The following is a 13519-nucleotide window of genomic DNA, read 5'->3' on the forward strand; positions in this document are numbered from 1 at the left end:
GTGAATTGTTGGCCTTCTGGAAAGTATGTTCATTTTAATTTAGGTGATCAGTCCAGGGCACTGCTGAGGTGGTATGGAAGCCCAGGTTTTTTTGACAGTGGCCTTCAGCTCATTTGCATTTTTTGGTATCTTGTTTCTCATTTTTCTCTTGACAATACGTACACCAGAGATTCTCTATGGGGTTCAGGTCTGGTGAGTTTGCTGGACATTAAAGCACACCAACTTTTCTACATAAAGCTGGTCAGCAAAGGGGAAGCATGAAGTGGTCTAAAACTTCCTGGTAGACGGCTGTGCTGACCTTGGACTTGATAAAACACAGTGGACCACTAACAGTAAATGACATGACTCCCCAAACCACCAATAACTGTGCAAACTTCACACTGGACTTCAAGCAACTTCGATTATGTGCCTCTCCTGTCTTTCTCCAGTCTCTGGGACCTTGGTTTCCAAATGAAATGCAAAATTTTCTTTCCTTTCATCTAAAAAGACAACTTTGGCCCACTGAGGCCTATTTATCCTTTGCCCAGGGAAAACACCTCTGACATTGTCTCTGGTTCAGGAGTGGCTTGACACAAGGAATGCATCAGTTGTAGCCAATGGATACGACTGTGCCTGGTGGCTCTTGAAGCACTGACTCCAGCTGCAGTCCACTCTTTTTGAATATTCCCAAATTCTTGAATGCGCTTTATTTCATCTTTTTCTACCACATTATTTCCTTTCATTCGACTTATCATTAATGTGCTTGGATACAGCACTCTGTGAACAGCCTGCTTCTTTGGCGATGGTCTTTTGAGTGCAGGGTGTCAATGATCGTCTTCTGGACAGCTGTCAAGTCAGCAGTCTTCCCCCATGATTGTGGAGCCTGAACCAGACTGAGACTCCATTTAAAGGCTCAGGAAACCTTTGCAGGTGTTTGGATTTAATGAGCTGATTAGAGTGTGACATCACGAGTCTCCAATATTGAGCTTTTGCACAATAGTCTAATTTTCTGAGATACTGAATTTTGGGTTTTCATAAAACTTTCATAAAAGCCATAAATCATCAAAATTAAAAGAAATAAAAACACTTAAAATATATCAGTCTGTGTGTAATGAATCTATATAACATATGAGTTATACTTTTTGTATTGAATTGCTAAAATAAATAAACTTTTTAATGATATTCTAATTTATTGAGATGCACCTGTATTATAAATAGCATATACTCAACACCAATTTAGTCAGAATCCTAGTTTAATATTTCTCCACATGAAGGACAGAAATCAAACCAAGAAGCTGTAAACTGTAAACATAAGCAGACATGCAGCAGAGACCATATCACAGAAAGCTAGACAGTCATGGTAGGACATAGACCGTGTGTTTTCTCTACAATCACTCATTACAAAAAAAGCTCAATTCTCCAGCATTATACTAAGCCTGTATGAGTATAAAGTAAACCTCCGACATAACAAACTAAAATCCAAATCGAGAGATGGAAACCTTTTATTTTATCCCGCTGTCTCACTTTACTTGAGCAAGGCCCTTAACCCTCTGTGCTCCAGGGGCGCCGTGTCCTGGCCGACCCTGCGCTCTGACCCCAGCTTTTGAGCAAGCTGGGATATGCGAAGAACAAATTTCATTTTGCTGTAATGTATATGTGATAAATAAAAGCTAATCTATTCTATTCTTCTATTTTATTTACTGTTTTTTGCCTGCTTGTCTTTTTTTGGCATAGCTAAAGCCCAGTTTAGTATTTGGACAGAAGCACTAATCCAGCGCTATGGGCTCCAGCTCATTTTATGTAGTGTAAACTGTTTACTAGCTTGTCTGCAAATCCCAAGCCCAAGATGTCTGTTTTTTCACACAACCACACCCAACCCCTTTCAGACACACACAAAAGCCTAAACACACATGTACTACTCTGTATACATATAAGTACAAGAAAAAAGTACCAAGTGGTGCCTTTCGCATCCCCCATGGGCTTATTACCCACCATCACTATCTCCCATCAGCTCCACACACAAAGATCAAGGATCAAACAAGTCTCCACACATGCATTACCACCTCTTTTTTCTCATACAGTTCAAACATTTTCCAACAGATGTTATCTTATGTAAACACAATCCACACAACTTTCTTGTCTACTTTCTGGAAACAAACCAAAGCCCTAACAGATTACGTAAGACATTCTGACTCCGACCTTGACCTAGTGTCGTTGCTTTATAAAGCATCACACTTACAAGCATCTTGTTGGAAAGTCCTACGCCAAGCAACACATTGATTCTTCCGCCTCTGCAGCATCTCGATGCAGTTTGGTTTATTTGGTACCTGCTGAAAAAGGCTAATGTGGACAAAAAGCGAATAATACTACAGTGTTTTTCTGAGAGCCTGAGGGATACATGCTGAACCCTGTGGCCCGTAAAGAGGACTTAGGACTGAGGACTGAGACAGACGACAACCCCGCAATCACAAATGACCTGGATCAAAGCTATACCTCCAAATGGTTCATCAAATAGACATGTCTGTGAACTTTGTGAAAAAAACTTAAGATGCAGCAGAGACCTTGCTGACTGTTCCACCGATTTGTCTATCATAATTTCACAACTAGGGTTGTTAAAAAAAAATCAATCAGACCAATAAAATAAATATGAACGCTTCTGATTATTTCTATGTTCATATATTTAATTGATTTATTACAGTATTACTAATATAAATGATCAAAGGCTGTAAACTTAATTATGCTCTAAACCATAAAATCCTAAATTTCTGTCGATTTGTTCGGCAGTGAAGACGTGTATGTAGAGGGTAATCCAGTTAAATCTAAAAGCTAGTATTACTTGTAAAACAAATCTAAGCTGTGTGTGCTGGACATGCCTAAGCAGTGTGATCTCGGTAGATCTAGCTTAGCTCAAGATTCCGAACACAATAGGCAAAAACATTTCATGAAGTAACTGGAACATATGTTAGGATTACACAATGGGCATGTGTGCAAAGTAAAATATTTAACAACAGAATGATTATTTTCATACAGCATATTGTCTCAAATCAATACAGCATATTGTCTCCAAGATTTTGATTCTTTTATTGCAGCAATTTGCCAGAAAACTGATTATTTATTAAAGAACAACATGCTGTACTGTTTAACTCTTTATATGTATATTTGATATTATGGAGCATCTATAAAACATAGTTAGTTCCTGTCTTTTTTTTTTCTATCTATTAAAGTTATGTCTGTAATAATTTTTTTAATAATGTCTTAATGAAGCATTTTCTCTTGTTACAGAGACCAAAGTCCAATGTCCTGAAGACTTCATCATACAGATATCATCACCATATGAATATGTGGATCATCTGCCACACAAGTCTCTGTAAATGAGTTGTTACTATAGAAACAATAACATATCAGAATTAGATCATTCATATAAACCACTGATTTGAATAACAGTGCTGATGTTATACCACATTTATAAACATTTCAACCGGATTTAGGAATTTACCAGTGTTTTGATAGTCATAAGATTGTCTACGTCCCAGAGTGACATGAAAATTATGAATCTTGAAAAACTGGATCCAAACTTTACATGTTTTCTGTTTCAAGAACTGAAAATGTGTTTATTGTTGTTTTATTAATTGTTGATTGCATGTGAAGCCTTAATAAAAGACCTGGCATGTTATTAACCTTGTAGGGCTTTAAAAAAAATTTAAAAAAATGAGTTTATGCTGTTTGTAATTAATGGCTATTTCAGGCTAATCTATGCATTTAATTAATGAAAAAGCCCTGACTCTCTTTTTTTTCTTTTTTTTTTTTTTTTTTTACAGTAAACCATTGTATATGTTGATTGTCAATCTATACACATGTGGTGAAAGAGAAAAGGAGGAGTATGGCTTTACGGTGCTTTTGACACAGGCTCATCCTGCACGTAGAGGCGTCTGAATGCTTTATGGCTGACGTTTCAGTCCGTCTGTTTTGGCCTGCAGCCCAGAGCAGAGGCGCTGAGAACAGCAGTCTATCAAAATGTCATCCACTCAGGAGCAATGACCTGAGAGTCTCCTCTCCACAACAACCTCCCAGTTTATTTTCAAGCCCCAAAAGTTTGCACTTTTACTTTATTTACGTGCACGCTCATTGATTTAACACTGACATCTGCTTCTTATTTTCCAGCACAGAGTTTAGCTTGCTAACTGGGATCTCATGTGAACTGCAAGGCAGGTGGTGAATAATGGATTACTAATGTTGATCCGTGGTCTCATCATAATTGGATAAGTAGTGAAATAGCCGTGTTTCAACCTGTTTACTCATACAAATATATGCGATGTTAAAGCCTGACGCATACAGACTCAATTTTAGAGCAGGCCAGCTGGAAGACCATGGTAGCCCTTTTAAGGTCAGGCCTGGCTCAGCCACCAGGTCCCCTGAGGGCTAGCTGTAGATTCCTGGAGCTGCCTTTTTTTTTAACAAATAAGAAATCAGAAATATAATGGACCATAAACCTATGAATAAACGATTGTAAAATAAAAGGTATTACATTTAAGGTTACACTCCACATTACCCTAAGTTCAGTTTGACTAAACTGGACGTTAGGCCTGAATGCAAAAAAGGATTAAACATAGTTATAAAAAGCATTTCACCTGATGAACAGACTGCATTCATTTAAAAAAAAAGGCGGAATTTTTTAAGTAATTTATGAATATTCATGAATCTATATGAAACATTTTTATAAATATATTTATAGGTTGCTAAATTGTTTACATATTTAAAGATGGTGTGATAGCGTAAGTATTTACCTACATTCCTAAAAAAAAAAAAAAAAAAAATTTAAACAAAACATTTATTACGGCCGACATATTTAGGTTGATATTCAGGCATTATATATCATCAGCCGCTTGCTATATTACATTTTAATCATTTATGATTAACAACACTATTAAAACTCATTTTAATAAGATTCTGGCACAAGATTTGTTACCTTATTGCAAAACCTTGTCTGGTATCTTTTCAATATTCAGTATTATACAGGAGTCAAGTAGGATTAGTGTCATTTTATGTTGGCAAACATAAAAAAAAAAAAATGTGAATAGATTGAATACTTTTTTTTAGCATGATAATAACCACACTCGCAATATTTTTACGTGCAAATGAAATATTAAAGGCAGTTACTGATTACATGTGAGTATGAAAATCCTATGGAAAACTGCGACATGAAAAGATTATGCATCTAGCATTGGTGAGTAGACAGCAATTCCTGGAAGCCTCGTTGGAAACTATTAAAGACAAACTTTAAATACGATCACATTTCCACAACTCTTCTTCCCTGTAACTCTCCAAGAGTCCTGTGCCCTATAGCCCACTCTCTTGGTAACTTGGTAACTGGCTGTTTCCTGTTGCTGTGTATTTATGCTTTGCACTTTAACAAAGATCAGCTAACGTGTATGCACCCAGCACAGCCTGGGTTGTTATGAATAAGCTGCTTAATGACTCGATCCAAATCGGAGGAGTTGGCTAATTCTGTTCACGGGTGGGATGCGAAGTGTGCTGAGTGAAAAAGGGAATTTGGGGTGAAAAAGTAATATAAAGGAACAGCAGCAGAAAAGAAAGGTAACAAATGAGCAAAAGAAAGAGCAAGACAGCCTTGCTTTGAAATCGCAGCGTCTGCATGTGATTTACAGAACACTGGCACAGTCCTGTGATTCCAGTGAAGCCACCAGGAGGCATATTGATTTTAATCTTTAACAGATGGGTGGTCTACAGTGTTTCCATCCTCCTCTGAAGTAACGAGAGCCGAGACCTTCTCATCCTCAGCAAGGCATGGCAACTCCACCATGACCCTTTCAAATCTTATTAATGGGCCACTTAAATTGCTTTACCATGACAGAGAGAGACATGTCTTCAAATTTGAAAAGAGTGGTCTCGAGACCTTTCACTAAAGTAGATGTAGTTTGTAAAATATTAAAGTTGTCAGTGATAAAAAATATATATAAATTGGGCCCTGATTTAAAAAATCCAAACCCAGATAATCCTGTGTAATTAGAGTGCAGGGAAACTCTCGTCAGCAGAAGACATCACTGGCTGCTTGTGGCATCGCTTAAATTTTATATTCAGTTTTGGCAGCTTTTCCTTGTAATTTCATTTGAAAAAAAAAGTGCTTCCCCATAGGCAGCACTTTGTATGTCAAGTCAACATCTTTCCATATGGTCCAAACCCTAGTACCCAAGTCCCTAAAGGCAGTTACAAAGCTCCTTTTGTTCCATTGCATTCAAGGAAAGAGCAAATGCACGCAAACTTTTCCTAGGCAGAATAACTATGGCTGCATTTGATAGCCTTTTTTCTGAAGGCAGCTAAGCTTGCCTTTTTCCGGGCATCTGGAAGTTGTTCTTAGCACCCGCTCGTCAGATTTTTTTATCGAACATTAGCAGCCAGTCCGGTTATCAGCACAGGCTGTGCAGTTAAAGGGTGTGGTTCATTTACCTCAGAATTACCCCTGAAACAAATCCAATCTGATAGAACCCATGCTACCTCTGTTTATCACAGTCATGGCCACAACAAAATGAAAACATTGGTATTATATCTAAATTTGTAGAAATTGTTTGGAAAGCTTAAGTTTCAGGTAAAAAAATGAGCTGTCATGTTTGTGCATGAGATATACTTAACTGACAGAATTATAATAGTCAGGGGGCGGATTTCTAAATATTTGCCAGCTTGCATACAACAGAAGCCTGTCCAATGAGACAAATACTGCTCCTGGTGGCTATTAAGAGTAATGATGGGTTTGTAGGCAAGAGCTATTGCCTGGTCATGCTAATAGCTTTTGGCTGATCAAAACAATTAATCATGTCAGTTAGAATGGACGGTAGATGAGGCTAGAATCTTTAACTATCACTGTGGGGGGGATATGTCTTTTCTTTGACACTAGAATCATTAACTCTCATTGGCGAGGTGATCTGTCTGTTCTTGACTCATGTACAGAGTAACTTTGCTATTTCTGTTGACTGCAGCATTTTACCATTCTGTTCTCGGGCTCAATTCTGGAAACTTTACCACTGTCACATATGATAGATTAAAAATGTGTCTGAGTTGAGCTGAAAATGACCAAATAAGGCCTCTAAATCTTACCTTCTTTGTCTCGTTGCCCTCTCTCAGGGCTGTCCCGAGATGCCTGCTCCCATTCGAGCCTTTCCTGATCCCACTGAGACTGGCTTGATGCCTTTTGCTCACCATCCATACGCAACTCCTCTGAACTCTCTGTGTTCTGAAAGATAATTAATGAATAAATAGATAGATAGATAAATAAATAAATAAATATAAGCAAATAATGACCATGCAAATAAGAATGACATACTTGCACAGTACAGTGCACTTTATTTTTTTTTTTTTTATACCACACCATACCGCACACGGACACTTTACACCACACCATTCCGCACACGGACACTTATGGACATTTTACACCACACCATATCACACACGGACACTTATGGACAATCTAAACCACCTTAAATTGTCTATTGTTTACCGTTTACTGTTTCACTGTTTACTGCCATAAGCATCTTTTTGTATATACAAAAAGATATCTCTATATATTTTTATATTTTATTTTATATTGTATTTTTATTTATATTTATATTTTTATACTTTATTTATCAGTCTTTTTTTTCTTTGTATTATTTTTCTCCCCATCCTATTCCCTCATGCCATCGTAATAAGCATTTCACTGCATGTCGTACCCTGTATGTATGTGTATGTGACAAATAAAATTTGACTTGATTTGATTTGATTTGAACATATCATAGTGTTATGTTCTGTTTCCCAGAGCACCATACTGTTTTCCTTTTAGATTTGATTGCTTTCACAGTTTACATGCATGTCATAGTCCTAGGCCTGAGTGATACCAAAGTGAAAATGTGCCAGCCGTCTTCTCAGAGTCCAAGGACAAGTAGCTACAACTATCTGGAGAAAAGCTTAAAAAGCTTGTGGGTACGTAAATTAAGTAATATTATCCAGTGGGAACACCAGACTGAAAACTCTAGAGAGGGAGAACAGAGTAAATGGAAGAATAATGTTATCCAATATGTGGCAGTGGCAGAAAAAACAAGGAGGACTTTCAGTAAACACCAGTATGTAAAGTCAGCAAACACATTTGACCGAAACAATCCAGGGTCGTGAGGAATGCACAGATGAGGACATTGCTGAAACAAAACATCCACTTCATTAGTGCATGTCCCAACACGGGAAGGGAAATTCCTGGACAAGGACAAGGTGCACTCTTTTTAGAAGGACTAAGTACATGTTATAAACAGAAGCCATCAAGTTTGAAGACTAACGAGGCCATATATGTCAATCTGGCACAACCTCATCTCTGATCAGAGAGGAAGGTAATTGACACCACCAATTACCGATAAACAGTGATGTTCTGGCACGTTTAATGCAGCCGTTTCACGCATTTTCTCCTGATGTCACATCAATCTTTTGACTTTACTGGTGAAATAAATACTGTGTTTAAAGTGCAAGGATTTTACCTCCATTCAATAGCTTTTTGGGTGAATTGTGAAACATTATTGTGATTGAAACAAGGACATCACCATGACTTATGACACATTCAATTAAAGTTTGTAAATCAGATTTTACAGCTTTTAGGAAAAAATAAAAAATAATGTGATGTCCAGATGGTGCCCTCCCCTCTTAATTTTAGTACACTATTGAAGTAACTATTTAAAATAACAAATTATTTTAAATGATTTTATAATAGTGTTCGCTTTAGATTACACAACATCGCCACATTATTTTGTTAAATCTATGATACCATACAGTTTGTCATTTTAAATCATGATTACTAATGCTATCTAGCTAGCTCCACTGTTCCGTTTCCATTTGAAATACAGTCACAGATGTTATGGAGGTGGATTTTTTTTTTTTTTATCATTTTGTTTTTTAGGGAAATCAAAACGAGATAAATGTAGCACACATTGACAAACAACAAACATGTATGTTAATTTTTTTATTATTATTATTATTATTATTATTATTATTATTATTTAGCTTCTTTGTATAAATAAGAGTTGTAACTTTTCTGTTGACCATATTTGTTATACAGAGGAAACATTATAAACCCTGAAAAGTTTTACAAATTTATGGTACTTAAAAACAAAATATAAATTCTGGATACAGCTGCATTCAGAAAGTATTCAGACTCCTTTATTCTTTATCCCACTGTTAGTTTGCATCTTTATGATTAAAATGCTTTGAATGTGTTTTTTTTCAATCTGTACCTTGTATACCATAATAACAAGATTTAGATTCTTAATGACACTTGGGTACATCACATTTTTGTGGATCATTTCCGAGATGACTGAACTATTGTGATGCATTACTAGTTGATTGTCCTGCATCATTAATAAACAAGCTACAGCTGGTCCAGGATGCAGCAGCCAAAATTCTCACAAGGTCTAGAAAATATGATCATATAACCCCAATCTTATCGTCCCTACACTGGCTACCTGTTAAGTTTTGAATTGACTACAAACTACTGCTACTTACTTACAAAGCACTAAATGGTTTAGCTCCCAATTATCTTTCCAGTCTTCTATCACGCTAGTCAAGTCAAGTCAAGTTTATTTGTATAGCGCTTTTCACAACAGACATTGTCTCAAAGCAGCTTTACAGAAAACAACAGTGAAGGTGAATGGTGTGCGTTTGTCCCTGATGAGCAAGCCGTGGCAACAGTGGCAAGGAAAAACTCCCTTAGATGATATGAGGAAGAAACCTTGAGAGGAACCAGACTCAAAGGGGAACCCATCCTCATATGGGTGACATCAAGAGTTTGATCATAAATCTTTCAACAATACAGAACAATTTGTGATCATCATAGATCCAGCATCAGCTTCTCCATGCCAGGGCCTTTAAACACTCGGCATCTACTTCTCCATGATCATCCATAGGTCCATAATCTTCACGAGGTGGGACGTGACTGGAGCTGGCCAAACCTCAGGATGCCTCGGGATGGGGAGAGAAAGAGAAGCAGTGGAGAGGAATTAGCGTAGCTGCTGTTCATGATATTAACAGCACAAGTTGATAATGTGCATGTGATCAGATGTTCTGGAGCACAAGGTTACGATGTGATGTGTGTTATGTGTAGGCTTTGCTAAAAAGATATGTTTTTAATTTACACTTAAACTGGGAGAGTGTATCTGAACCCCGAACACTTTTAGGAAGACTATTCCAGAGTTTAGGAGCTAAATGTGAAAATGCTCTACCGCCTTTAGTGGACTTTGCTATTCTAGGAACTACTAGAAGCCCAGAGTTTTGAGATCTCAGGGAGCGTGACGGATTGTAGCGTGTTAAAAGACTGGATAGATACATGGGAGCCAAACCATTTAGTGCTTTATAAGTGAGTAGCAGTAGTTTGTAGTCTATTCGAAACTTAACAGGAAGCCAATGTAGGGACGATAAGATTGGGGTTATATGATCGTATTTTCTTGACCTAGTAAGAACTCTTGCTGCCGCATTCTGAACTAACTGAAGCTTGTTTATTAATGACGCTACAATCCATCACGCTCCCTGAGATCTGAAAACTCCAGACTTCTAGTAGTTCCTAGAAGAGCAAAGTCCACTAAAGGTGGTAGAGCATTCTCACATTTAGCTCCTAAACTTTGGAATAGTCTTCCTAAAAGTGTTCGTGGCTCAGACACACTTTCCCAGTTTAAGTGCAGATTAAAAACATATCTTTTTAGCAAAGCCTACACATAACACACATCATAACCTTGTGCTCCAGTACATCTGATCAAATGCACATTATCAACTTAATATCATGAACAGCAGCTAATTCCTCTCCACTGCTTCTCTCTCTCTACCCATCCCGAGGCATCCGGAGGTTGCTCCAGCCCCAGCCACGTCCCACCTTATGAAGATTGTGGACCTTTAAAGAAGTGGATGCCGACCCCGCAAACATCCCGAACCATCTAGAGACGTACCAGTGCCAATTGGATCCCACTTCATGTGGAGTTTGGACACTGGACCTCCATGAGTGTTTAAAGGCTCTGACATGGAGAAGCTGATGTTGCATCTATGATGATTGCAAATGTTGAGCTATTTTATGAGTTATGCTCAGTAGCTCCTAGTTTTATAACCACAAATGACTGTATAAGACTGTAGAAAGAACATTACTCATAATCTTACATTCCAGTGCTCATGTTAGTTCTCACTCTCCAGTGTTCTGTGTTTTTTAAAGACTATAATCACACTCTTGATGTCACCCAAATGAGGATGGGTTCCCCTTTTGAGTCTGGTTTCTCTCAAGGTTTCTTCCTCATAACATCTAAGGGAGTTTTTCCTTGCCACAGTCGCCATGCTGCTCATCAGGGACAAACGCACACCATTCACCTTAACTCTTAAAATTCTGTAAAGCTGCTTTGAGACAATGTCTGTTGTGAAAAGGGCTATAGAAATAAACTTGACTTGACTTGACTTGGGTCACACTCGTGTATATTAGGTCTAATAGCTGAAAATGGGTAAAGAGCAAAAAAGAAACCATGAATACAACTGACTCGAAAGACCCTGACTGCAGAGTTTAGAGACAGGGTTGTGTCGGGGAAGACTACAAATATTTTTGCTGCATTGGAGGTTCCTTGGAGAACCTCCATAATTCTTAAATGAGGAAAGAATGACTCTTCCTAGAGCTGGCCACCTGGCTATCAGGAGAGAAGGGCCTTGGTAAGAGAAGTGACCATCCAATGATGAAGATAGGAGAAACAGTTTCATTATTGAACTTACATAATTATTTGATTTTATCCCATGTCATCAAATATCACAATGATGGCATGTAACAAGGAAGGTTTTTGTTCCTAAGTTAATTCATGATTTATTACTAATAACCGCTATTAACACAAAAACAGAGAAGCACTCAAATAATCCAGCTCCAATGGGATGTGTACCTGTACAGCTGTGGTGGGGATTTTGGCCTACATCTTATATTTGGTCATGAAGTGCTTACAAGTGCTACTCTGTTTCCTAGCTTAGTAAAACAAAAACAAATTCCTCATTTTGGATGTCCTGGAGCACTAAGGAGGGACCAGCCTTACCATTTGTCATGGTATTCAGCCAGCATGCACACTTCTCCTCATCAAACCTGTTTGCTCTGTCTCTAACCGGTATGACAAATGGGTTTTCTTTACTCTAATATTTTGATATCTCAGAAAATACCCAAGAATTCCCTCAGTCTGTCTCTAGGACAATGCACAGTCAAACACCACTCACATTTTCTTTAGGAAATATCATATTTTAACAATCAGTATATGTTGCTCCAAATATTATTCACTTTTTTCAAATTTCCTTCATTTGATAATAGTCAAGAGGAGGACATGCTGCACGTTTTTGTTTTTGTTTCCGGATTCTGTCTCCTTATCTTCATAAACTCCACCACATATAAACACATAACCACTAATCTCGCCTCTGGAATGTGTTTGTAATAGCAAATAGTTACTGTGCAAAGAGGTCATGCCAAGTAGGCTAGTGGAAAAGCAAGGATATCATTAGTAATTTTTACATGAAGGACCTGATCTGTCTGGCAGAGCAATACGGAAGTACAATATCAATAATTTTGTACTGGCTTAATACCAAAAAAAGGGTGTGCACACAGTCATAATCAGGATCGATAGCTTAAATCTAGCCATTCTAACAAATGCACTATTTCTGTTTACAAGCATCTGATGTCCATCATTTCGCAGTGATTTGCTGTTTATAATGAAGCAAAACAACAAGCAACAAATGTACAAAACACTATGAAGGCCTCAGTCACTCACCCAGTGTTGGCTAGGCATGGCTAGTGAGCTCAGCATGTCCGCCATGGCACCAAAGATATGATCAGTGCGCCCCTGGTTCTTCTGAAGAGGTTTCATCTTTGCACCAGTGTTCCCTTGCTTGTTTCTATCCTCCTCCTGTCTTCCAGTATTCCTCTTTCCTTCCTCCGGCACACTACAGTACGGTATTCCTTTTTGCCTGGCCCTCTGCAACTCTCCTGTACATAAATAATTGATTGTGGAGGAGCTGAGGGTGCTCTTGTCTGGGATGACACGTGCCTTCTTTATTCCAGCACTCCTCACTGGCTGCTGTGTCTTGGAGAGACAGTGCAGTTTACTTAGGCCTCGTCCAGAATCTCAGCCGTCCTTGTCTAGAAGACCACTTCACAAAGCATCACGGCACAGGTTCGGTTAAATTCATTTCTTTTCAATTCTTTAACCTTCACAGTGTCCCATTCCTTTCTCCTCATGCTATTTGGCTTTTTAGTACCATTCTTGCTATGTGAGGACTGACTTTCTAAAGTCTGGAGTCTCTGAAGTCTCAGTTTCTCTAGCCTGTTATTGGCTGCGTGCATCTACCACCCCTTCAGAAGTCCACTCCTCCCTCTTCCCCCATACATCGCTTGTTCCCTAGTGTTCTCTCTTGCACAAGATGTGGATTTGGAGAGAGGGTGTTTGTTTCTCCTCCTCTCCTTGTTTGCTTCTTTACTATCCACAGATCAGGTCTTTCTGGCGTTATCTTAAATGCATTT

General features: G+C 38.2%; 1 protein-coding gene across 2 annotated transcripts in view; it reads right to left on the reverse strand.

Moving 5' to 3' along the window:
* The window catches only part of arhgef25a (Rho guanine nucleotide exchange factor (GEF) 25a), an 84765-nt gene extending 71451 nt beyond the window's left edge, over window positions 1–13314 (reverse strand). For both annotated transcript variants that reach the window (XM_083521121.1, XM_083521120.1), the window contains exons 1-2: window positions 12771–13314; window positions 7090–7225 (exon numbers count right to left, since the gene is read on the reverse strand). In XM_083521121.1, coding sequence (XP_083377247.1) covers window positions 7090–7225; window positions 12771–12866 — 232 coding nt within the window. In that variant the 5' untranslated portion in view covers window positions 12867–13314. The remainder of the gene's footprint in view (window positions 1–7089; window positions 7226–12770) is intronic.
* Between the last annotated feature and the right edge of the window lie 205 nt (window positions 13315–13519).

This window comes from Silurus aristotelis, assembly GCF_946808225.1.
Source record: "Silurus aristotelis genome assembly, chromosome: 19".
In the NCBI taxonomy this organism is placed as follows: Eukaryota; Metazoa; Chordata; class Actinopteri; order Siluriformes; family Siluridae; genus Silurus; species Silurus aristotelis.